We start from the raw sequence: 27,354 nt of genomic DNA, 5'->3' as shown, positions 1-27,354 counted from the left end.
AGATCCTTAATTATATACGCAAAGACTCTTTACATAAATAAAGTCAATTCACAGGGATTACGACATGGAAACACCTATTTTTGGAGACCACCATCCAATTTACTATAAGCACCATTCAGCATTTCCGTATTCACAGATAAAAGCTAATAAACAACCAGACAAATTTAAGACAGGCAAGACTACAAAGAGCTTAGATTCTTCAGGAATGAAGGTCTAGGTTACTTTATCAGGAAAATAATCAGCTGAAGTGCTGGTTGAGTAGACAGAGAATATGGAATGGGTAGTTATCTGCCATAGAGACATATTTCTTCCTTGTCCCCTGTACATATTTGTAAATATTTACTAAATATGAAAAAAATTACCCATTTATTTTTCCTTTCTTTCAGTCCTCTATTTCATACAAAGTATATTATTGGTGGTTAATCTTATGGTTTATTCTTTAGATTACAGAATATACAAGGGAGATTGTGACTGAACTAAACATGAATGATCATCATCCAGAAATGGATACGCTGACTGACAGAACTCTGGGTGTCCGAGCATTCTAGAGACCTGTCAGTGGCAAGCAATATAGGTCATTTCCAGAGGCTTTTGGTAATCAAATTTTTTCAGCTTTGAAACAGTCTCAAACTTATAGGAAAACTCCAGTACAATACAAAGAAATTTTTTCTGAGCCGTTTCTGGGTAATTTGCTAAACACACAGGGACTTTTTCTTAAACATTTGACACAAATTATAAAAACCTAGAAATACTGATATAATACTAGCATCTAATCCTCAGACTCCATCATTTTCCTAAATGATTCAACAATATTGTTTATAGCCAAAGAATCCAGTTAAGAATTACCTATTGGATGACTCCTGGCAGTCCAGTGGTTGAGACCCTGCACTTCCATTTCAGGGGGCACAGGTTTGATCCCTGGTCCAGGAACTAGGGTCCTACATGCTGCATGACCAAAAAAGCCCCCCAGAAACCAGAAAACCCCAAGAATCGCCTGCTGCATGTAACTTCACATTTCCTTTAAGGTGACACAGTTCCTTAGTCTTGACTTTCACAATCAGGACAATTTTGAAGATTATAAACCAGTTATCTTATAAAATGTCCCCCAATCAGACAAAAAATGGTTTGTCTGATTTTCCTCATTTGAGATTCAGGTTATGCATCACGTACCAAACAAGTGATGCTGTGTTCTTCTCATTGTATCCTTTCCTGGCAAATGATTTTGATATGTTCCATTAATGATGTTCCATTAAAGATGCTCACTTTAATGACTTCATTGAGTTGGGTGCCAGTCTTTTCTCTTTGAAAGTAATAAGTATTTTGTGAGAAATAAGTTGGAACTATGTTAATATTCCATTTTGCATTGGTCTTTCAAATTTACTCACTTATTTATAACAGTATGGGCACAATATCTCCTATTTTGTTTAATGGGTTATAATACTATTAGATATATAATACTATTATTTGCCAACAGAGGTCCATCTAGTCAAGGCTATGGTTTTTCCAGTAGTCATGTATGGATGTGAGAGTTGGACTATAAAGAAAGCTGAGCTCTGAAGAATTGATGCTTTTGAGCTGTGGTGTTGGAGAAGACTCCTGAGAGTCCCTTGGACTGCAAGGAGATCCAACCACTCCATCCTAAAGGAGATCAGTCCTGAATATTCATTGGAAGGACTGATGTTGAAGCTGAAAACTCCAATACTTTGGCCACCTGATGCGAAGAGCTGATTCATTTGAAAAGACCCTGATGCTGGGAAAGATTGAGGGCAGGAGGATAAGGGGACGACAGAGGATGAGATGGTTGGATGACATCACCGACTCAATGGACATAAGTTTGGGTAAACTCTGGGAATTGGTGATGAAAAAGGAGGCCTGGCATGCTGCAGTCCATGGGGTCGCAGAGAGCTGGACACGACTGAGCGACTGAACTGAACTGAATAGTATTATAATTTATTTTGAAGCACAAACTGTCCCAAATTTGGCAAGGAAAAGTTCCTTCAAGCTGGCTTCTGTGTACTTCTGACATTTCCCCATCATTCTTCAAAAACTTCTTAACTTTTTGGAACAGAGTGAAATTCCAAGCTCATCTTGCAATTCCCCTGCCTCAGCCCTGAAAGCAGCCATTTCTCCAAGGAGGGCTGGTCACTTTGACTAGAGAAGCCAAGATCTGAAGAAAGCTGGGTATGCTCAGTCCTACTGGAGTTATCCAGGCCTTTTCAGTGACAAGAGTTAGGAAATCTAGGTACATCATTTATTTCTATATACATGTGCACATACACACATTCATAGCTCCATATGTATGTATGTGGGTTTCCCAGGTGGCTCAGTGGTAAAGAATGCACCTGGCAATGCAGGAGATGCAAGAGACTTGGGTTTGTTCCCTAGGTTGGGAAGATCCCCTGGAGGAGGAAATGGCAACCCACTTCAGCATTCTTGCCAAGATAATCCCATGGACACAGCAACCCGGCGAGCTACAGTCCAGAAGGTCCCAAAGAGTCTGACATGACTGAGCACACACACATATATGTACATGTCTATACAGTGAGTTCACAATGATATCTATAATTTTAATCCAATAACAAAGAGTCCGTTTTAGTTTTCTCTATTTCAATATTTGTAACTGCTTTATCTGATGATAAGTAATCTGGCTCTCATTATACCTGTATAATCTGATCAATCCTACACATGGAATCAATCCCACACAAGGAATCAGTCCTCCAAATCTACTACCACGACTATGCTGTGCCTCCTCACATATCCATCTCCAGCCAACATGGACAACCGTTCCTATGTTGCCTGTGCTCCAACACCCTTGACCAGGCCCACACCACTATAAAAAGCTTTCTTTACCTTGTCTGGGCTCTGAAACCCCACTCCGAGCCACTGTCCCTGCACCTATCTCTTGTATGGCAGCCTACCCACCTTCCAGATTTCCTGAAAGTCAGCTATGGTCTTCTTGATCTTCACTGACCAGTCCTTTTAGTAGTTATTTAAGTCTTACATTGCTTGTATTCCTATTCTACTCAAAATACTTAGAATGGCTTCTATTGAACAAACCCTAATGGATACAGTCATGTGCCATCTATTTAAGTATTCGTGGAATGACTTATTTTTAATATTCAACTAAAATTTGCCTCTTTGTATTTAGGAAGCAAATGAGGCTCAAGCACAATAAATCAATCCACACCTGTGTATGTGAAAATGTCTTTAGGCAAATAAACAAATTCTGTGTAAATTAAATCTATCAAAAGAAATAGGTATGTGTGAAGAGAAGTGTGTGTCCATACCATGAAATGTACTATTCATCTATAACATCTACTCAATAACTTCTCCCCGTCTTTAACTAAAAGAATCTCAATCTTACCTTACAGAATTATCCCTCCACCAATATAATTTCAACAGGAACACAATGAACATGCCTCTCAAGTGATCCAAACTCTAGTAGGATTCTCTACAGGAATTCGAGTACGCAAATAGTTGGAGCTGTTTTACTGACAGCACCACTTTGAAGAAACTTACTTCAAGCTACCTAGACAAATGGAAGGGTACTCTTTCTCTCCATAGAACCTGGTTATTCAGCTCTTCCTATTGATTCTGTGATCAGACTTCCTATTGCCTGTAATCAAGAAACATCTTGTAATATACTCACTTTGTGGGAACTAGGTATAAGTATAGAGAGCTCCTCCAAACAATATTTACTTTACAAAGGGGTGAAAGTAGAGAATGCAACCTGAATAGATGCCTTCCAAAAAATCACTAGCTTTCCAAAATCTATAACTGACTATTTCAGTAAGATTTCTTGCCAGTGCCAATACTTAAACCCAAATTTATTACCAATCCATGAAAACAAAAATCCACAAAGGAAGAACTTAACTCACTAGAACTATAGTCACTTTACTGGGGTCTCTCACTGTTATGTGCCCATAACACTTAAAATCTATTACAACTCTTTCATCCAATCATTTCACTTACAGAGTTTTTCTAAGGGTCACTTTTTTTCTTTATTTTAGTTCATTTTTCTAATTTGAAAAGCATCATTTTTTTACCCGAATAAAAATTTCCAATTCAGTTTTTCTTCTTTTTTCAATTTTCTCTGCTTCAATCTGGCAAGTGTGACAAATGTACAGATGGTTGACGGCTGGTCCTCCTCCATACCTAAGGCATGAAGAATATTAATAATTCAAGATAATTTGGAAGAAAGCTGATCTAGGAAATGCATACAAGTTTTCATAAAATGTAAAAACCAAATTATTGTGAGGACTTGATTTTATGCTTTTCAGGGTCAATGACTATATCAGTTTATTGCTTTGTCTGCTTTATCTATATGTGAACTTTCCCTTACAGCTACTTTTTGTTACAAAATGTTTGCGGCAACAATAACATACAATAAAAGAGGTAGCTGTCAAAAATTAGCATGTTTATATGTTTATAAATCTCAAGTTATACACAGCCACAGTTTTAATCAAGTTTTAATCAGAAGGAGACTTACCCTGTCCACTCATGTAAGAATTCATGAAATGAATTATTTTCAACATTTAAGAAATATATTAGGGGATTATGTGAAATATTTTTAAATGAAATTTAAAACTTTAGAGAGTTAAATATCATAGCATACCTTTATAGATACAGATTATCAGAAAGGAAAAATTAGAATTAATTATCTAGACGAGGGCCACTCCAGCTACAAAAGTCTCTCCAGTCATGCCTCAGAGTGAATAAATGAAGGAAAAGGGAATATTCCATATAAGCATCATACAGCACAAGGAGCACATACAAAATAACCAATCTCTCTTTAACAAATTTCATAAACTGATTTTCACAATATCATACTGTCTGATTTAAAAAAACAAACCTGCTATATAGGTTATCCCAAATGTTCTGAGGAAGCATCAAAACCAGGTCTTCAATATAACCAGCTTTTCGTGGAGGAACACCTAGAAAAGTTTAAAATGAGTCTGTCTCATTCTTTTTGTTAATTTTAACTGATTAATTCCTGGCATTTTTTCCAATTATTATTCTTAAAAACACTCCCCAAGAGGTAGAAAATTAAGTATAAACATATGTTCCTGAAGGTGTATTTTCTCTTGAAATAGAGAGTAAGTTAACCAAGATGTTCAGGTATTTAACTTACATAAATTTTTACTAAGCCTTGACTATGTACTGGGGCAAACCAGAGATAAATCAGAGACAATCTTTTCTTCATGGAGCTTATAAGCCAGAAGAAGAAATGAAGAATTACATGAGTAACCAAAATAAAAGGCAGGCACAGATAAATGCCATAAAAAGATTATAGGGAGATTCTGAACAGGAAGAGACTTAAGTTAATAGCTCAAGTGGGAGAAAGTAATAAGAGAAAAATTCACATACAGAAATATTTTGAAAGTTTAGATTTCTAAATCCAATACAGGACATTTCTACTATCTCTTGTGGTTTCACTGCAAAAATAATTAATTAATGAGAATAACAAGTCTTTGACCATGAAATTTAATTAAAAGTGTCACACTAAGGTATTATTTGTCATGGGAACAAGCAGTAACACAGTCAATCACAAAGGAAGAAGTTATATTTAGCAAATAACTGCATGAGGTTTTTTTGTTGTTAAATTCCAAGTACATTTTTTCAGTTAGGAAAGAGCCAGCTATTCATTTAGACAGAAGGGATAAGAGCCATGGATACAGCTGGAGCTGGGTATCTCTCAGTGAGAAGAAGGATGAGCAGCAGACGTGCTCCCTGTGCCTCAGTCGGGTGTTTATCCTCTGTCTTTACTATGAAACTGGAGCTGTGAGCGCAGAAACAGTGTTTCTGGTATTTTTAAACTCTTAGCAGAGTTTGGAAATGGTACCCAATATATATTAATATATATTCTATGAAGAGGCTATACATTACCCATACTTATAAGAAAAAAATAACTTCTGAGACCATAGTAAATTAAACACATTTAAGCTGGAATGCAGATGGGGAAACGGAAAATAAATGGAAGAGGAAAATCCTTGGCTCTTGCCTTATTTGTAAATTATTTAATAGCAAATTCCTACTACTACTTTTCACTAGAGTTTCTTACCTCCATGAATACAGAGAAAATCATTATTTGAAATAGGGCCAGGTTCAGCAAAGGTCTTAAATTTATTTAGCCACTGTCGAGAAATATAAAACTGAAGGAGACTTGGTTCCATTATGTTCAACAAATTTGATATTCTTCGCCTCTCTTTTTGTGCTTCTTCACTGCTCTTCCTATTAAGGATAGTGATTCATTATATTCAATAAATATTTTACTCCATTAGGCTAGTAAAGCAGATTTTTCCACTTCCTTATTAGACTTTGCATACACACTAATACAGTTATCCCTCCATATCCATGGGGGACTGGTTCCAGGAACCCTGCAGATACCAAAGCCTTATATAAAATGGAGTAGTATTTGCATGTAACCTGTGCATATCCTCTCATATGCATAAATTACTTCTAGATTACATAATACCTAATACAGTGTAAATGCTATGCAAACATTACTATATAGGGCATAAATGGTAGGTAGATAGTTACTGGTAAACAATTTCAAGTTTTCCTTTTTTGGAACTTTCTGTAATCTTTCCCTCCCCAATATGTCTTATCTGCCATTGGTTGAATCCTCAGATGAAGAACCCATGCACATGGAGGGTGGACTGTACTGTGAATCTTATTAGGTCTTGAAAATTATTCATAAGAAATATACTGTACTTTGCTCCCTGCTTCCCCCACTATATTATAACCCTAGGGGTGATATCTAGGTGATAACTACTGGTATCCACATAACTACTGTTAGAAAACAGACAATCAAATGATTGCTAATAAGACAGTAGCCTGTACAATCTTTTAGAGGGTACTATAAAGTATTTTATATTAATACCTCCTTTATTGGCTATGTTAGGAGAAAATTTGGTATTTAGTTCCTACTGTCAGTGCCTAATTTTTAAAAGTAAAACAAATGTTTCTAAAACAAAATATAACCCTTTGCCCCTCAACTAAACAATTTAACATTTTCTTAACAAAAGATCATTCTACACAAAAACTTTCACTTTTACTCACGTAAGGAGAATAAAACAATTTCTAATCTTTACTCAGCAATCCATTTTGAAAGTCTTAGAAGTCACTATTAACCTCAACATGAGACGCTTTGTCATCTTTTGTCAAAACAGCCTACTCATGAGTTATTACCTCACCTGTAGAAGAGAACATAAGCTTCTGCATTTTGCACAGTAGACTCTGAAACTTCAGTGACACTCTGGTCGTCAAATTCATACCAGAGATTATTTAAATTGTTTCGGCAGTAGGCAATATAGTGTCCACCTGAATTTAGGCAGAGAAAATTTAAATTATTTCAGTAATACAAAATTAACACAAGAATGGAAGATAAAACTAGTTTTGTAGCCTCAGTTCCTATCTAGCAGAGACATAGCAAGAACTACCCTATTTTTTCTAGTATGTACCCTTACCACCATCACTGGAAGAAATGAAAATCAGAACAAAGAATGCAATTTTAAAAAACCCAGTGTAAAAAATAATCACGTTAAAATTCTTACTATTTCTCTTAACACAAAATGTAGCCAGGACATGGAAGCAACCCAGATGCCCATCAGCAGATGAATGGATGAGGAAGCTGTGGTACATATACACCATGGAATATTACTCAGCCATTAAAAAGAATTCATTTGAATCAGTTCTAATGAGATGGATGAAACTGGAGCCCATTATACAGAGCGAAGTAAGCCAGAAAGATAAAGACCATTACAGTATACTAACACATATATATGGAATTTAGAAAGATGGTAACGATAACCCTATATGCAAAACAGAAAAAGAGACTCAGATGTATAGAACAGACTTGTGGACTCTGGGAGAAGGCGAGGGTGGGATGTTTCAAGAGAACAGCATTGAAACATGTCTATTATCTAGGGTGAAACAGATCACCAGCCCAGGTTGGGTGCATGAGACAAGTGCTCGGGCCTGGTGCACTGGGAAGACCCAGAGGGATCGGGTGGAGAGGGAGGTGGGAGGGGGGACCGGGATGGGGAATACACGTAAATCCATGGCTAATTCATTTCAATGTATGACAAAAACTACTGTAATGATGTAAAGTGATTAGCCTCCAACTAATAAAAATAAATGGGGAAAAAAAAAAAGGTCAAAATGGTAACTTTTACATTATGTCTACTTTACCACAGTAAATAACTTAAAATGTAAAAAAAAAAAAAAATGTATTTCTACTATTTTAAACATGAGAGTAAAATTATTCAAATTCCTAAAATTTCTGATGTTTTTAAAAGCCAAAATAAAATAATTAATAAAAATCTACTTTTACACATTTTTTTCTTTTGTTCAGTCAGGGCTTGTTTAAGAGATCAATTCATTTGGGCATACACACCGAGGAAACCAGATCTGAAAGAGACACGTGCACCCCAATGTTCATCGAAGCACTGTTTATAATAGCCAGGACATGGAAGCAACCTAGATGCCCATCAGCAGACGAATGGATAAGGAAGCTGTGGTACATATACACCATGGAATATTACTCAGCCATTGAAAAGGATTCATTTGAATTAGTTCTAATGAGATGGATGAAACTGGAGCCCATTATACAGAGTGAAGTAAGCCAGAAAGATAAAGACCATTACAGTATACTAACACATATATATGGAATTTAGAAAGATGGTAACGATAACCCTATATGCAAAACAGAAAAAGAGACTCAGATGTATAGAACAGACTTGTGGACCCTGTGGGAGAAGGCGAGGGTGGGATGTTTCAAGAGAACAGCATCGAAACATGTATATTATCTAGGGTGAAACAGATCACCAGCCCAGGTTGGATGCATGAGACAATTGCTCGGGCCTGGTGCACTGGGAAGACCCAGAGGGATCGGGTGGAGAGGGAGGTGGGAGGGGGGACCGGGATGGGGAATACACGTAAATCCATGGCTAATTCATTTCAACGTATGACAAAAACCACTGCAATGTTGTAAAGTAATTAGCCTCCAACTAATAAAAATAAATGGAAAAAAAAAAAAGAGAGAGATCAATTCAGATGTTTCTTTCTTTAATGTAAAATCATATGTCAAACTTGGATACTTACTACTTGCAGTTCCATGGTGACAAATGACTGACAGAAGATCATAGGTAACAATTTGCGCTGGACTATCTTTAGCAAGAAATGGTTGAAGATCCAGGCCTTCCAGTGGAAATGAAACATGGGTACTGATTTTGGTGGAAAACATCAGTTCATGTCTGAATCTTTTAAGATGGATGCACAAAATCTTTTTAAAAGAGAAAGGGAGGATTATTTCAAAATGTCTTGTTCTAGATAAAGAAGTCTTAAATACACTTATTGTCAAGATTAAACATAATCATCCAATTCTGATAACCTGATTCCAGAGATGTTAAAATGTGAAAATCCTGGAATGTGGTACTTCCTAGGTCCATAGCTACTGGTTTTTCCAATTTTACACTTTATACCTGCAAGACCCTACAATGTCTGATTAAACATAATTTTATTTAGTGCTAGGGGCACTTACTTGACATGCAATCCAGTATTTTAAAAATGGATAATCATAATGGGTATACATAGTAACTGGTCAATAGAACCACTTCACTCTTCAATAAATGGTAAAGAATTCACTGCACTGTGTTACATTAAAGCTTTACCTACCACATAAAATAAAATGAATTGTCATAAAGCCCATACCTCAGGAAACTTTTGTACTTTACAAAACTTTACTCCATTTCTCAACCTAAGGGATAAAAAGGGAAAACCAATTTTAATAAAACAGTTTCCCAAACACATCTACAAAACCTTTAGTATTTTCAAATATACAGCAAAATCTTTTAGAAAATGCAGAGACAAAGGTATCAAACTAAAAATGATTACTACTGAATTATATGCTACCAATTAAAAACATACTAATAAAACACCGGAATCGCTTTCTGTAAAAAATTATTTAAATTGAGATAAAACTTCAGAGTTATGTAATTCTTTGATGAAAAATCTACTTTCTATGGTCTGGCTATGCCTTTAGAACATTCACGTATCAAATGAAACTGGGTAAAATAAAATCCTAGTTTTATAGAATTGATTGGTCAGGTCAATATATAAACTTTACTCTTTTTTTTTTTTTTTGTAAAATATCTATTTACTTGGCTACACCAGGTTTTAGTTGCGGCATGTGGAAATCTTTTATTAACAGGCCCCCTCCATTGGAAGCATGGAGTCTCAGCCACCTGACCACCAGGGAAGTCCCTACAACCTTTACCCTGAATGTGGAAATGAATAACCTGAGATAAATAAAGAGTGGTTATTATTAAAAATCAAAATTTTTTTTTTTGGCCATACCACATGGCTGGTAGGATCTTAGTTTCCTAATCAGGGATCAAACCTGGGCCCCGGGCAGTGAGCAGAGAGTCTTAACCACTAGAGTGCAAGGGAATTCCCAGTAATCAATATTAACATATACTTGACAGATCTCTACTTTGGATTTTGGATTCTGGGGTGGATGCAAGTTCTTCTCCACCTTCATTATTACCTTTTTTTCGATGGCACTGTTTTCCCAAGAAAGATTCCCCCTCTGGGTCAACTCTGTCATCAGCCATCAACCATGGCTTCCAGGACAGTCTGATAACAAACACTTTCCAATCTACTAGACGTGTACTTTCTCTAGAAAGCACAAGGCAGCTCTTCCTCCTCACTGACCAAACAGTACTATACGTCTCTGTCATCAAACAGACCAATACTGTAGAACGACATTTCCCTGGGTTTTCGACAAAAGCCACAAGTTTGCATTATGAAGATTATGTATCTTATTAGGAGGCCTTTATTTTTCTATTAGAAAGATTCAGAAAAATTTTCTAGTTCATTCTACCTTAAACATATTTGCTTTAAATTCTTCGTTTTTCTTTTCTGACTCACCACCAAGAAGACTTAAAAGCGTAATTTTATTACAAGATAGAAAGAGGCAGCCAGTATAGATATAAAGAAACAAAACCATACTTTTTGTTTTTTAAAATAGTATGATGCTTTTTATTGTTCATATTTTACTTATTTTTTAATTGGAGGATAACTGCTTTACAATGTCCTGGTTTCTGCCATACAACTTGAATGAGTCATGATTTATATACATCCCTTCCCTTTTGATCTTTCCTCCCTCCTCAAAGCCATACTTTCTTTTTCTTTTTTTTTTTAAAGCCATACTTTCTTATCTGTCTTTTTCATTTGGCCCTCATACAGCAGGTAACATTACCGACAGTATCAGTTCAGTTCAGTTCAGTTCAGTCGCGTCCAACTCTTTGTGAACCCATGAGCTGCAGTACACCAGGCCTCCCTGTCCATCACCAACTCCTGGAGTCCACCCAAACCCATGTCCATTGTGTCGGTGATGCCATCCAACCATCTCATCCTCTGTCATCCCCTTCTCCTCCTACCCTCAATCTTTCCCAGCATTCGGGTCTTTTCAAATGAGTCAGCTCTCCACAACAGGTGGCCAAAGTATTGGAGTTTCAGCTTCAACATCAGTCCCTCCAATGAACACCCAAGACTGATCTCCTCTAGGATGGACTGGTTGGATCTCCTTGCAGTCCAAGGGACTCTCAACAGTCTTCTCCAACACCACAGTTCAAAAGCATCAATTCTTCAGAGCTCAGCTTTCTTTTTAGTCCAACTCTCACATCCATACATGACTACTGGAAACACCATAGCATTGACTAGACGGACCTTTGTTGACAAAGTAATGCCTCTGCTTTTTAATATGCTGTCTAGGTTGGTCATAACGTTCCTTCCAAGGAGTAAGCGTCTTTTAATTTCATGATTGCAATCATCATCCGCAGTGATTCTGGAGCCCAGAAAAATAAAGTCAGCCACTGTTTCCACCATTTCCCCATCTATTTGCCATGAAATGATGGGACCAGAAGCCATGATCTTAGTTTTTTGAATGTGGAGCTTTAAGCCGACTTTTTCACTCTCCTCTTTCACTTTCATCAAGAGGCTCTTTAGTTCTTCTTCCCTTTCTGGCATAAGGGTGGTGTCATCTGCATATCTGAGGTTATTGATATTTCTCCCGGCAATCTTGATTCCAGCTTGTGCTTTCTCCAACCCAGCGGTTCTCATGATGTACTCTGCATATAAGTTAAATAAGCAGGGTGACAATATACAACCTTGATGTACTGCTTTCCCTGTTTGGAACCAGTCTGCTGTTCCATGTCCAGTTCTAACTGGTGCTTCCTGACCTGTATACAGGTTTCTCAAGAGGAAGGTCAGGGGGTCTGGTATTCCCATCTCTTTCAGAATTTTCCACAGTTGTGATCCCCTCAGTCAAAGGCTTTAGCATAGTCAATAAAGCAGAAACAGATGCTTTTCTGGAACTTTCTTGCTTTTTCAATGATCCAGTGGATGTTGGCAATTTGATCTCTGATTCCTCTGCCTTTTCTAAAACCAGCTTGAACATCTGAAGTTCATAGTTCACATACTGCTGAAGCCTGGCTTGGAGAATTTTGAGCATTACTTTACTAGTGTGTGAGATGAGTGCAATTGTGCGGTAGTTTGAGCATTCTTTGGGATTGCCTTTCTTCAGAACTGGAATGAAAACTGACCTTTTCCAGTCCTGTGGCCACTGCTGCATTTTCCAAATTTGCTGACATATTGACTGCTGCACTTTCACAGCATCATCTTTTAGAACCTGAAATGGCTCAACTGGAATTTCATCGCCTCCACTAGCTTTATTTGTAGTGATGCTTCTTTCCAAGGCCCACCTGATTTCACATTCCAGGATGTCCGGCTCTAGGTGAGTGGGAGTGATCACACCTTCGTGATTATCTGGGTCATGAAGATCTTTTTTGTACAGTTCTTCTGTGTATTCTTGCCACCTCTTCTTAATATCTTCTGCTTCTGTTAGGTCCATGCCATTTCTGTCCTTTACTGAGCCCATCTTTGCATGAAATATTCCCTTGGTATCTCTAATTTTCTTGAAGAGATCTCTAGTCTTTCCCATTCTATTGTTTTCCTCTATTTCTTTGCACTGATCGTTGAGGAAGCCTTTCTTATCTCTCCTGGCTATTCTTTGGAACTCTGCATTCATGGGTGTATCTTTCCTTTCTCCTTTGCTTTTCGCTTCTCTTCTTTTCGTAGCTATTTGTAAGGTCTCCTCAGACAGCCATTTTGCTTTTTTTGCATTTCTTTTTCTTGGGGATGGTCTTGCTCCCTGTGTCCTGTACAATGTCATGAACCTCCGTCCATAGTTCATCAGGCTCTCTGTCTGTCAGATCTAGTCCCTTAAATCTATTTCTCACTTCCACTGCATAGTCATAAGGGATTTGATTTAGGTCATACCTGAATGGTCTAGTGGTTTTCCCTACTTTCTTCAATTTAAGTCTGAATTTGGCAATAAGGAGTTCATGATCTGAGTCACAGTCTGCTCCCGGTCTTGTTTTTGCTGACTGTATAGAGCTTCTCCATCTTTGGCTGCAAAGAATATAATCAATTTGATTTCGGTGTTGACCATCTGTTGATGTCCATGTGTAGAGTCTTCTCCTGTGTTGTTATAAGAGAGTGTCTGCTATGACCAGTGCGTTCTCTTGGCAAAACTCTGTTAGCCTTTGCCCTGCTTCATTCTGTACTCCTAGGCCAAATTTGCCTGTTACTCCAGGTGTTTCTTGATTTCCTACTTTTGTATTCCAGTCCCCTATAATGAAAAGGACATCTTTTTTGGGTGTTAGTACTAGCAAGTCTTGTAGGTCTTCATAGAACCGTTCAACTTTAGATTCTTCAGCATTACTGATCAGGGTATAGACTTGGATTACTGTGATATTGAATGGTTTGCCTTGGAAATGAACAGAAATCATTCTGTCATTTTTGAGATTGCATCCAAGTACTGCGTTTCGAACTCTTTTGTTGACTATGATGGCTACTCCATTTCTTCTAAGGGATTCCTGCCCACAGTAGTAGATATAATGGTCATCTGAGTTAAATTCACCCATTCCAGTCCATCTTAGTTTCCTGATTCCTAGAATGTTGATGTTCATTCTTGCCATCGCCTGTTTGACCACTTCCAATTTGCCTTGATTCATGGACCTAACATTCCAGGTTCCTATGCAATATTGCTCTTTACAGCATTGAATCTTGCTTCTATCACCAGTCCCATCCACAACTGGATGTTGTTTTTTCTTTGGCTCCATCCCTTCACTATTATCTTTCTGAATTTTACATAGACTTGAAACTATGTACCTTTATAATCACTTTCACTTCTTATATCTAGCCTGTTAAGGTGAGAAACCAGAAGAGAATACTGCATTATTTATGATGGCAGAATTAACCTATGTAATAAAGATACATGTTATATATCCTAGTATATGTCTATAATATATTATGGAAAATGTTTTTTTGCAAAATGACATACTTGCCTTATCTCAAAATACACTGTCACATATTAGCTAAGCCTATAAAATTTGTTAAATTTTTAACCTTGGATTTGTTTTACAGAATAGGTTTCTTCATTTTTACTAGGACAAATCTTACATGTCCAATTCAAATAACCAACAGAAATATCATTTAAAATACAAAGTATGCAATTAAAAGCATTACCAATGACACTTACTTTTTGCATTTTTCACAACTGTACATATTGTCACCTGAGAATAGAACAGATCTGGTTATTCCTCTTCAACTAAAAGAAAGTTATTTTCTTTTGGTTTTGCAATTCTTTGAGTTTGTCATGCTGATCCCGTAGAACAGTAACACATTTTTTAGTCTCTGCTCAAGTCAGCATGTTAACCTTGCCTACAACACCTTTCACTTCCCTCTTGTTTTCAACCCAGAAGGGCTATCTCAAATAACATTGTGCCCACTTATTCACTCAACAAAATTTAGACTGCCTATTGTATGTTGAAGCAAGGTGCTGGCACCCAAAAATAGTGAAGGATTGGATTTAAACATTACTGAGAAATTCAGACTAATCCAGATATACAGTCTTTTATACCGGCTGAATTTTCTCTTTTTTCAATCTCAGAGCAGATTTAACACACTTCAAATATCATAATGTCTAGTACTATAGGAGGTTGTATCAATTATTTCAGGATATTATTTACAGTATTTATGTTGTCATGATAGAAGCTGGCAAGGTGGCAATACGGGCAAGCACTATTGAAGCTGCTCAAAATTTAGCTTTTATGAATACATTTCATATTTAGCCCTATTAATATTTTAGCTCACTCACAACAGTTTAGCCATAGATGAAAACTATTTTGTATTTCTTACCTTTTAGTTCATCTCTGGCAAAGAAGGCAGCAAGACAATCTTGCAAGGTTACTATTGGACCCCAAAACCAGCTAGGGACACATGAGACAACAAACCTGAAACATCATTGACAGAAAAAAGAAAGGAAATGTTCTGCCAGTACAGCAGAAACAGCAGTTTTAACAATGAACTAATAACAAAGAAAATACACACATACCTCTTCACATACTCCATGAAAAAAGCTATCCACCCTTGTGGAGCATATGCTTCGCCACATGATCCTGCTTTGACTATAGATGTTGGATGACTTGATGAATGCAGCTTAGCAAGGTCTTCCTTGCCAGGAATCGGCAAGGACAGATCTTGAAAGGTCTCGAGGGTTACAGACACCTAAAATTGTTTTGTGTTTTAAGAATGGGATGAAAATAATCCAGCACAAACACCTGAGGACAGATTTTAGACGGCAAAGATCCAAGCAAATTATAATAAGGAAAAAAACCAAAACACCAAACTGCTTTTTATAGTAATAACAAAGCAAAAATAGTAACAACTAAAGCAAAACTGCTTTGTACCAGGCACTGTTCTAAATTTAATCTTCACATAAACCATAACTACTAACATCCCCATTAGTTGAGAACACAGTGGTAAAAAGAAGTACCTCACACCCAGCCACTATAGCTTGAGGTTCAAACTGTTTATCACTACTGCATTTATTTTTGGAAATGACCTCTAGTGATACTTATTAAATGTAGTTTAAAAAACAAGATGTAAAACCTAAACAGCTGAAAACATTTCAGGATAATTCTACTTAAATAACTGATACTAAAATAGAGTATAGAAAACCCTTAGATTTGATTTAATTCTAACACAATAACAGAAAACTTTCTTTGGGTTATTTCTTTTTTTGAGATATGTCATTTTACATTTCTTTTAATTATAGTCATCACTATACTGAAGAAAAACCATTCTTAAAACCTCTAAGAAATTCAGGAATTGAGAGGTATTATTAAAAATCTCATGATGATATTAATTTATGCTCTTCTGTATAAACCTGATACTACTTTTATTATCTGAATCCAATCTTAACATGAGAAAATATTTACAAACCATACAACCAAGTGAGATGATACATAGATAGCCTTGTAGAAGTCAGTAACAACTGTTTCCTACTAATTTCATCAGCCTTGGGAGAATATGCATGTGTTTCAAATTCTGGTTGCTGAGCAACATATCTCCTTTATTTGTTACCAGAGATGAAGAACTGAGTTAATTCTTCCTGCTAATGCATGCCTGTTCAATGACAAGTCAAGACCCATCCTCAAAAAAGTATGCTGCTACTACTTCCAAAAAACAAGTTCTACTCTTAGAATCAATTTATACTTATGCAAACACCTGAAATACATGTATAATCATCAATAGCAAAGAGAAGGAATTAAAACTTCTCACACCATCTTGTTTTTTTTAAAGCATTTGAAAGAAATCTCCTGTGTATTATAATTCTCTCATACTCACTCTGTCACAAGTCAGACACTGAACTGAACTAATGATTGTTCCATCAAATATGTCTGAAATAACACTTCGGTATTTCTTGTGCTGTTTTTTTCTCTTCGGAGATAATGCAGATTGAACTAGGATTGAAAAACAAGTATAGAAGAATTTTTTCTTTTAGAAATCAAAATAATTCCTTTACATTTTTTCTGAAACTATTTACAGCAAAATTACTCTGTTGAAAAAAATCTGTCAAAATACCATTTGAGAGAACTACCTAAAGAAAACACAAAAAACAACCAAAAATCCTCAAAGAGAGACCGTGACAAAATAGAATTCAGTCTCCCCATCTTGACTTCAACCAGAACAGTTTTGCTTTTACTTATTTGTTGTTGCTTCCAAGTAAGGCTTTATTTGAAGAAAGGATTCTATTAAGTTTTTGAGAGTTCTTTATATATTCCAGATACAAGTCCTCTGTCAAGTATGTGATTTACAAATATTTTCTCCCAATCTTTTCATTCTCTTAATAATTTTGCCAAGAAAGATTTTAATTTTTTTTCATTTATGGGTCATGCTTTTGATGTCTTTGATGTCTTTAAATAATTATAACACAAAGTCATGAAGACTCTTTAACTTCACGCAGCATTAAGCATAAAACTAACACAAAACCCAATCACCCCACATCTAGGTGTTTACCCTGAACAAGTGACAATTTATGTTCATACAAAAACTAGTACATAAATATTTAGAGCAACATTATTTGTAACTGCCAAAAACTGGAAACAAATTCATATATCCCTCAGTGAGTATATGCACTCACTGAGTTGTGTATTACACAGTATAGTCACACAATGAAATACTAAGTAATAAAAAAGAACTATTCAGACATGTAATGTGACTGTATCTCAAATGCATTAAGCTAAGTGAAAGCAGCCTGTTTCAAAAGACTATGTTCTGTATGATTACATGTATATGACATTCTGGAAAAGGAAAAACAATAAGAATAGAGAACAGATAGGGCTGGGGCTTTGGGAGGGAATGGAATAATACTATGGGGGACTTCTTTGGGGAGCTGGAACTGTTCTACACTGTGTTTGTGGTGGTGGTCGTAACAATCTCTGCATGTGCTGAAACTCAGAACCCTATGCCAAAAGAGTAAACTCTGTCATATATAAATTTGTGCCACACACACAAAAATATTTTAAATCACGGCTGTATAAAATGATGATGTCAATTTAAAAAAGCCTGAATAATATTTCATAATTAACACTTTAAACTATGAAAGCAAAGGAACCTGAGTAACGGAAACATCTACCTTTTTTGTGTGTGGGTGGCAATCCTGGCCACAAATTGCCTGATTTAGGAGGGCTTGCTGATGATCGTGGATTAACACCTTCATTTGATGGGAGGATCTGTGGTGTAGACAGGTCATTCAAATGGACATCAGTAATATATTCTGTAATATTTAAAATTTGTATTATTACCTTAAATAGTAAAATCATTCCACCTGTCAAAGAAAGCTTTTTTCATCTGAGATTTTGAACACAATTCACATTAATAAATATCAGGTGAAATACTCAACAGACATTATGCTTGCTAAGTGAGTAACAGTGATTTTCCCCCTAAGAGTCCAATTAATGTTCATAACACATTACTGTTCATAGCACATACAGAAAGTGTGCAGTGGAAATATATAGCAGAAGAGGACTGTACTTGTCCTAATTTAGTATTTAAAAAACTAAAGCAAATTGAGGCAGTTTTTAGAAAATTTTAAAACCATATGGGAGAAAAAGAGATTATCTTCCCAAACTAACATAGTAATCAAAATCCAGGAAGAAATTTAGGCATGAAATAATTATAAATTATTTTATTCTTACTGTAATAAAAGGAAATAAAACCCTCTGTCAGAAAAAGACATCTTTTTTTGAGAATTAAATTATGAATCAAGAAAATAAAAGCTCTATGAGAGCTATCTTGATTTGCTGTTGGATTCCTAGTATATAACATATGTTTCATGGTGAGAGACTGCTAAAAAAGCATTTGAGTGAAGAAAAGAGAAGTGTACATAACAGACGCTGAAACAGAATGATTTCAGAGATTTTTGCAGATAATGCACAAGAAATGACTTTTATGACTTTCACAGAGGCATTTCTCATTATTATCTCAACCATGACTAAAAGTAGACTAATAATACTAGGGGAAGAAAATAGGAGGAGAGGAGGAGACTCGCTCTAGGCCTTTTCGAAGGGAATAAAGTTAATACAATCTAGGTCAGGGAAGGTCAGGGATTAGCAAATGATCCCTACAAAAGACCAGATGGTATATATTTTAGATTTTGTGTGTCACATATCATCTTTGTCACATTTTTCAATCAGAAAATGTAAAAACTCAGATCCCTGATCTATGTCATCAATTAGTGACTAATTGTAAGAATAAACTTGTTACAGAACAATAAAGAACTAGTAGGTCGCTTAATTAGGTTTTTTATGAGGAAAGGCTAGATAGCAGACTGCTGAGCCTTTCAATACTGAAATTTTACATAACTAATAATTAAACAACTTCTAACCACATCTCAGGAAGCAAGAGTTAGAACTGGACATGGACCAACAGACTGGTTCCAAATAGGAAAAGGAGTACGTCAAGGCTGTATATTGTCACCCTGCTTATTTAACTTATATGCAGAGTACATCATGAGAAACACTGGGCTAGAAGAAGCACAAGCTGGAATCAAGATTATCGGGAGAAATATCAATAACCTCAGATATGCAGTTGACACCATCCTTATGGCAGAAAGTGAAGAGGAACTAAAAAGCCTCTTGATGAAAGTGAAAGAGGAGAGTGAAAAAGTTGGCTTAAAGCTCAACATTCAGAAAACTAAGATCATGGCATCTGGTCCCATCACTTCATGGGAAATAGATGGGGAAACAGTGGCTGACTTTATTTTTTTGGACTCCAAAATCACTGCAGATGGTGACTGCAGCCAAGAAATTAAAAGACGCTTACTCCTTGGAAGGAAAGTTGTGACCAACCTAGATAGCATATTAAAAAGCAGAGACATTACTTTGCCAACAAAGGTCCATCTGGTCAAGGCTATGGTTTTTCCATTGGTCATGTATGGATGTGAGAGTTGGACTGTGAAGAAAGCTGAGTGCCAAAAAATGGATGCTTTTGAACTATGGTGTTGGAGAAGACTCTTGAGAGTCCCTTGGACTGCAAGGAGATCTGAACAGTCCATCCTAAAGATCAGTCCTGGGTGTTCACTGAAAGGACTGATGCTGAAGCTGAAACTCCAATACTTTGGCCACCTCATGCAAAGAGTTGACTCACTGGGAAAGACCCTGATGCTGGGAGGGACTGGGGGCAGGAGGAGAAGGGAACGACAGAGGATGAGATGGCTGGATGGCATCACCAACTCGATGGACATGGATTTGAGTAAACTCTGGGAGTTGGTGATGGACAGGGAGGCCCGGCGTGCTGCGATTCATGGGGTCGCAAAGAGTCAGACACGACTGAGTGACTGAACTGAACTGAACCACATCTAAACTTCTAAACTTTATGTCAGTGTAATCAAGGGGCCTGACATGTTTTCTTGACTAGAAGGCATTTATGCACTTCACACAAGTATTACTGCACAAGTATTAATGCACTGAACCACAAATATTCCTGTAGTTAAGGAAACATCCTTCTTCTCCAGAAAAAAGTTATGTTCATTCAAAAATCTTAGTAAATTTCGTACTGCCTACTATTCAGTAATTATAGAAGATAAATTTTTTATGTTCTTTGTCTGCCATTTATTTTAAGATGGGAGAATCTGAACCTCTGATGGTTTGATTTTATGTGCTTTGGAGAATTAAATACCACATTAAGCTAAGACAAGTTAACCCAAGAAAAAATAAAATGAGAAACAACTCAACTGTTTTTCATTTGGCCACTTGCTCTTTCTCAAAAGAATAGTGACCAGTACTGTGGTATAATCTATTATAACAGAGTTCATTGTAATACATTAAACTCTGATGCCAAGCATACACCAAATATTGTGTAGCTGATATGACTCCAACGACAGCAATCTAAATCTAATAGTCTACAATTTGGATTATTTTGCTGTTTTACAAATCTGCTTTAAATGACACTAACTTAATACTCACATGCAAATAGTACTAAGCTCTACTAGTTAGACCACTCCAGTGTTCTTGCCTGGTGAGTCCTAGGGATGGGGGAGCCTTGTGGGCTGACGTCTATGGGGTCTCACAGAGTTGGACACGACTGAAGCGACTTAGCAGCAGTAGCAGCAGCTACTAGTTAGAAAGCACAAAAGTAACATCTATTTAATTCCCTCTTTTTTTGGGGGGGGCTGTACCATGCAGCATGTGGGATCTCAGATCCCCAGACAGGGACAGAACCTATACTCCCTGTAGTGGAAGCACAGAGTCTTAACCACTGGGCTGCCAGGGAAAGTCCCTCCCTACTTCTTTAAATTAATATGGCTGAACTATAAGGTCACAAACTGCACACAAAATATGAAGTTATTTCAGCAAACAGTAAAATTGCAAATATAATCTTGAACACATATCTTGCACCCTTTGTCCACAAATGAAACACTATCATTTGCAAATTATAAAAACTGTCACCTGAAGCTCTGCTGTGTATTTGCACTTTGACAGTTTCCTGGTTGTTCAAATCAGCTGTTTCAGATATAGAGTCTCTATCTTTATCTAATTCCCCTTCAGAATTTACTTTATTAATCTTGTTGCACATCTTCTCTTTTTGCCAATCTTTTGACATTTCTGAATTGTTCTCATCATCCTGAATTAACATTGTTGTCTCATTATTCTCTTCAGAAAAGCTTCTAGAGCCATTTTCATTTTCAGCTTTATCACTGCTGCTACAAGATTCACAGGACTGAAAATCTACATCTGATTGGCTCTTGTCTTCCTCCATGGTCTCTTCAGTCATTATAGTTTGAGGATCCTCTTCTACTTCCATGACTTGTTCTTTCAATTCTTCATGAAGCAGATCCATTAAACATCGAAGGAATTCTTGAGCATCCTATTATATATAAGCAACAGAGATAGTACCATTTCATTAAAAATATGTGTATGCAGAAACTTGAGAGAAAATACACAAAATGTGGTTAGCAATTGATTTCTACATGTGTAGCATTACACTGTGGACATACAACTTCACAGAACATAGGGCACTGGAGGGACATGATGTTCTAAGTTCTAAAAAGCTAGAAAAACAAAAAAAAGTTAGAAAACAAAAGTAATGAAAAACTGAAGATGTATTTCAATAAACACTTAAAAAAAAAGCTGAAGATGATCTGAAAGTCAGCTTTACTACTGCTGTTATTGCAAAAAAACTTGAGTAAGGTGTAAAGAAAACATGGATTTGCGTTATCAGAAAATAAGAATTCAGAGAGAGATCAAATTCAAATATGTTCGGCTTAAAATTAAAGCTCTATCTAATTTTGCACTGTATCTCACAATCCTTGATCAATCTAGAATGTTTATCAAAAATACAAACTCATAGCTCCCAAGTTACATCTACGAAATCAGTGTCTGTGATCCAGGAATTTTTAAAAACAAATTTATGTATTAATTATTTGGCTGTACCGGGTCTGAATCCGCCTGCAATATAGGAGACCCCGGCTTGATTCCTGGATCAGGAGGATTCGCTGGAGAAGGGATAGGCTACCCACTCCAGTATTCTTGGGTTTCCCTTGTGGCTCAGCTGGTAAAGAACCTGCCTGTAATGAGGGAGACCTGGGTTCGATCGCTGGGTTGGGAAGATCCCCTGGAGAAGGGAACGGCTACCCACTCCAGTATTCTGGCCTGGAGGATTTCATGGGGTCCATGAGAAATCCATGGGGTCTCAAAGAGTCAGACACGACTGAGAGATTTTCACTTTCACTGGGTCTTAGCTGAGGCACTTGGGACCTTATGTGAGATTTAAAAAAATTTTTTTTAAGTGAGATTTTTTTTTTTTAGTTATATCATGCAAACTCTGCTGCAGCATGTAGGATCTAGTTCCCTGACCAGAGATCAAATCTGGGTCCCCTGCATTGGGAGCACACAGTCTTAGCCCCCGGACCACCAGGGAAGTCCCTAAGATACAGGAATTTGTACAAGAAAAAGTTAATAGGGAACAGGTATCTTTTTGAAAAAAGGAAACATATGGTATTAGGTATTAACATATGATTAGGTATTAACTTGAAAAAATATTACATACAGCAACAATAATTGAAACTGCCACTGGTATCAATTAAAAAAAGTATAGGTCAATGAAGTAGATTACAAAGTCCAGAAATAGACCTATTATATATCAATGTAAGCACAAAAATTAATGAAGAAACTTTTAAAAACAGATTAAGAAAATTCTTAAATCTGTTGTTTGCTACACTTGTTAGCGGTATGTGAAAAATTAAATTTGGAGCATATTGTAATGTGAAATAAATGACAGTATTAAAAATATTTAATTATAAAATACAAAAATATAAGAAAAAATTTATCTCTGGATGTGAAACTTTTCAAAGCTAAAAGCACTAGAAAATACGGGCATATTTACACACCCCCAAATTTAAAATTTCTAAGCAATACAGACCTACCTGCTGAGAATACCCCCGAAAGGTTGGATTTACAGTTTTAATTCCTTGAAACAGAGTAGTAGGCACAACTGATCCTGGCCTGAGGAAGAAAACATTTTTAGGAAGAAACTTGTGATTTTTAGTTAGTTTTTTTTTTTTAAGTATCCAGCAATTATTTTATTTATTTATTTTTGACTATGCCTTGTAGCATGTGGGATCTTAGTTTTCTGACCAGGGAATCCAACTCTGCACTGGGAACTGAGTGTCCTAACCACTGGGCTACCAGGGAAGGCCCTAATTTTTATATTAGAAATGAGAAATTTAAAATTCAAAGAGTCAAACTGAAAAGTGTTCATGTTTCAAAAAATCATTCAAAGTGGCACAGTATTAAGCTTCAAAAGTTCATGAAAATAGCTTATTTTTTATATTTAAGCTATAATTTATTCCTCTCTCCCATAAAGAAATGACTATGCTCTACCATAGAATTTTTCAAAAAATACTAGTTACTTAAAATAATACTTTAATTACTTAAAATTCCTGGCAAAATTAAGATAAGGATACCTAGTACACTACCTAAATAAAAATTTTAAACCAGTTATCAAATACCCATGAAAACAAAAATGAAAAGTAAACCATAAGAGATTTAATCATCTAGAATCCTGTACTATGACACTTCTGAAGTTTAGTAAACTTCGAAGAATATGAAGTTTATAGTTTCAGAGCAAAGAAACTTAAAACATAGCAGTTAAGGGCAAGTTCTAGCTATAGAGTAAGGAACTTGGAAACAACAGAGCCAGGTAATACCCAACAGGGATAAATGACTAAGAGTTCTAATACAAAAAACATTATAGCAAGCAATTACTCTTCTAATGCTACAATTAGAGCAAATAAATATAAGCAGAAAAATAAACATTCATATATGTCTCTATGGTCTGATTTTAGCATTGTGAGAATGTCTACAAAATTCAGAAGTGTAATAGCCACTGCAGCAATTCAACATTTTATCTCCAATCACTTCATTTCGATGTTCACTGTCAAATGTAATGTGGCCAAAATTGAATGCCTCAATCTGTCTCTCTTCTACTTTTTATATCTCTGTAAATGCACTTGCAAATATTTACAATATTCAGTTTAAAATATAATAAAGAAAATAAACACAGTAAGTACATACCTGCTTTTATGCCAGAGCTCTGTCATCAGTTTGAGATAACTTTTACAAATAGCTGGTTTCTTATCTGTTCGAGCCAGTCCTCCACAATCAAGAAAAAACTGTGTCAAAGGCGGGCTAGTTTAAAAAAAAAAAGAAATTTTAGAATCGAGTCAAAGCTTAATACTGATTGACTTCTAGTCATTTAATGAACTATGACAAAGCACTGTATCTATTATTTCTTTGCCCCCTTTTACAGCTTCACATTCATTTCCTCATTATTTTGCTGAGCACATCAAAGCAGATTTGACCCACAACATTAGAGCCCTCAATGCTGTCAGATCACTCTTCTACTTTTGTTCTTTGCCTCTCTGGCAACCCTTTCCCCTCTTTATTATGTTTTTCTGCTCTTATCAGGTGTCTAAATAGCAGGGTTCCTCGGAACTTGATCCTATGACCTTCCCTCTCTTCCCTGGGTGATCATCTATAGAGCATTTCATACTGCATCCACCTGCTTCACAGGACGGAGATGGAGGGAAAAACAAACAAACACCTAACTGCTTTATTAGAGACTGTCCACCTACAGAAAAATATAAAATATTTTCCTAGGATCTCTGAAAGAAAAGTGGTAAGAGGAATTAAATTAGTTCAAGCTCCTCCTTTTCTAGATGTAAAAACAAACAACTTCCTCAAAGACGTACATCTCCCTAGGAGCTAGGCCAGGACCAGCATTCTTAGGAAACCACAGGCACAGAGGAGTAACCAGTAACCCTACCGGGACAACAATGGATTATGGCCCAACTCAGTTTCTTGCTTGCTCTACCTTAGGAGTTAATTAACAAGAAAGAAGAAAATCTTTTCAGGGATATTTGTACATTCAGGTTTCAGTTAACCCAGATAATTTAAGTGAAGGCATTTCATGTGTTGAGAGGGGTAAGGAAGAGGGATTAATGGGATCCTGTTGGCTAGGGAGACTGAAAATAATTATTAACTTTTCAATATCACTATTAAAGTATATTTCTTTCTTTTCCCTCTCTCACCTCTTTTTTTTCTAAGCATACTATAGCATCATGGTTTTCTGCTCCAAGAGTAACTTTAAACAACTATACTAACAAAATTAATTCCTCCGCTTACCAGTTAGAAAGAGCCTGCAAGGCTGCATTCATGTAGCAAGTGTTTCCAATATTTTTCAAACCTGTAAGGCCTATGAAGAAAAACTGTTATGTCATCATCCAGTAATCCCATGACTCAACTTTATGAGTGTTCACTAAGTATATAACTAGGTAATTATTACGGTTCCTAAGCCATGGTAAGGAAATACAAAATACATTATAGAAATACAAGTAGCAACAACTTCAATAACTCAAAGAGGGGTCAGACTTACACCAAAGTGACAATTTTCAGAAAATTATTTAGATATACAATTGGATAGCAGAATGCAACTCAGCACGTGCTCTGGTTCTCAAACTTTACAGCCTATTCCTCTTCCACATGGCATGCATATGCACTCACACCCACCCACTTTATACATTTACTTTACCTTCCTGGCATTTGTAGATACTAGATTCCCTTATATGAATTAGAAAACAGAAAAGTTTGTACAAAACTATATATACAGACAGTTTATACTGTGGGCTTTAGTAAAGTGATGGCAGAGAAACCAAGTATCAAAATTGTCAGTTTGTTTTTTTCACAAGTAATAAATTTTCCTAGGTAAAATTTCAGCTTTTAAACAATACAATTATTTTATTGATCTCTTATTGCCAACTAGCATTACTTTCACTCATGCATCATTAAAAACAAAAGGATATTTCCTTGGTATTTTCAAATGATGCATAATGCAGTAAATAAAAAAAGTTAGAACTTAAAATGCACCTTGATTAATTATACTAATTAATTCGTGACTGGTGACTTTTTTAAAAAAAGCATTAACAAATAGTTTGGTTCCTAGAATTTATTTTTATAATTATCTTATCACCTCTAGATTTTGAAATTTTCACAATACAGTTCCCTAAAGAAATGCGCAATAGCATACAAAGGAGTGTGTTATATAGGAGAATTATTTTACCTCTTGCCTTAAGTTCATCTTCTTCTTCTACTTCTATATCCAGATCATCAAATACAGCAACCAGAGGAGTTTTTAATGTTGTGTTACTGGGTATTTTAAAATCCTTGATAACAGAAAAGACAGCAAGCTTAAACAAATCCTTAGGCTAAATTTTTAAAAAATTTTTACTCAACTGATCTGTAGACTTCTACAGTCTCTCCTGATACTTGTTACTAAAGTTATTTTGCATCCTTTTATGCACATGAAATAGTTTTAAATATTTTCTAAAATTCCAAACTTAATTCCTGAGAATTGGATTAACTCAAAAGGTTGCAACTGGTGACTTGCTGGTCAAATGCCAGTCCACGCTAGTTAAATTAAAAAAAAAAAAAAGAAGAAATTTTTTTAAGGCCAAAAATCTAAACAAAAGCAAAACTTTTGAGCTAACATTTTAAACATTGGGAGAGCTCACATTAAAAAAAAATCAAATTTTGCTGCTGCATGACAGAACCCAACATAATATTTTAAAGCAATTATCCTCCAATTAAAAATTTTTTTAAAAAAATCAAATTTTACAAGTTCTACTTTTTATTATTTCTAGCTTTTTTATTTCTAGTTTTATTAGTTCTCTTCTAATAGAAAAAGCTCAAAGTACATTGCACCCAGTTAGCAAAAATCAGTGGGAGGCTGAAATTGAATAGCAGAATGCAACTCAGCACGTGCTCTGGTTCTCAAACTTTACAGCCTATTCCTCTTCCACATGGCATGCATATGCACTCACACCCACCCACTTTATATATTTACTTTACCTTCCTGGCATTTGTAGATACTAGACATTTGGGA

The 27,354-nt window shown here is 36.0% G+C and overlaps 1 protein-coding gene across 3 annotated transcripts in view; it reads right to left on the bottom strand.

Moving 5' to 3' along the window:
- Positions 1 to 27,354, bottom strand: part of USP33 (ubiquitin specific peptidase 33) — a 58,766-nt gene that overhangs the window by 5,621 nt on the left and 25,791 nt on the right. For 2 of the 3 annotated variants that reach the window (XM_020892007.2, XM_070467888.1), the window contains 16 exons: positions 26,533 to 26,635; positions 25,599 to 25,668; positions 24,489 to 24,602; positions 23,339 to 23,417; positions 21,363 to 21,780; positions 18,050 to 18,190; positions 16,759 to 16,874; positions 15,464 to 15,636; positions 15,268 to 15,362; positions 14,609 to 14,642; positions 9,715 to 9,760; positions 9,106 to 9,286; positions 7,197 to 7,323; positions 6,062 to 6,231; positions 4,853 to 4,934; positions 4,047 to 4,155 (listed from right to left, as the gene is read on the bottom strand). In XM_020892007.2, coding sequence (XP_020747666.2) covers positions 4,047 to 4,155; positions 4,853 to 4,934; positions 6,062 to 6,231; positions 7,197 to 7,323; positions 9,106 to 9,286; positions 9,715 to 9,760; positions 14,609 to 14,642; positions 15,268 to 15,362; positions 15,464 to 15,636; positions 16,759 to 16,874; positions 18,050 to 18,190; positions 21,363 to 21,780; positions 23,339 to 23,417; positions 24,489 to 24,602; positions 25,599 to 25,668; positions 26,533 to 26,635 — 2,058 coding nt within the window. The remainder of the gene's footprint in view (positions 1 to 4,046; positions 4,156 to 4,852; positions 4,935 to 6,061; positions 6,232 to 7,196; positions 7,324 to 9,105; positions 9,287 to 9,714; positions 9,761 to 14,608; positions 14,643 to 15,267; positions 15,363 to 15,463; positions 15,637 to 16,758; positions 16,875 to 18,049; positions 18,191 to 21,362; positions 21,781 to 23,338; positions 23,418 to 24,488; positions 24,603 to 25,598; positions 25,669 to 26,532; positions 26,636 to 27,354) is intronic. The other variant, XM_020892005.2, reaches the window with a different exon arrangement.

The sequence above is a fragment of the Odocoileus virginianus genome, chromosome 5, assembly GCF_023699985.2.
Source record: "Odocoileus virginianus isolate 20LAN1187 ecotype Illinois chromosome 5, Ovbor_1.2, whole genome shotgun sequence".
Classification (NCBI taxonomy): domain Eukaryota; kingdom Metazoa; phylum Chordata; class Mammalia; order Artiodactyla; family Cervidae; genus Odocoileus; species Odocoileus virginianus.
The sequence above is the reverse complement of the archived record's forward strand: the minus strand, read 5'-3'. Positions and strand labels throughout refer to the sequence as shown.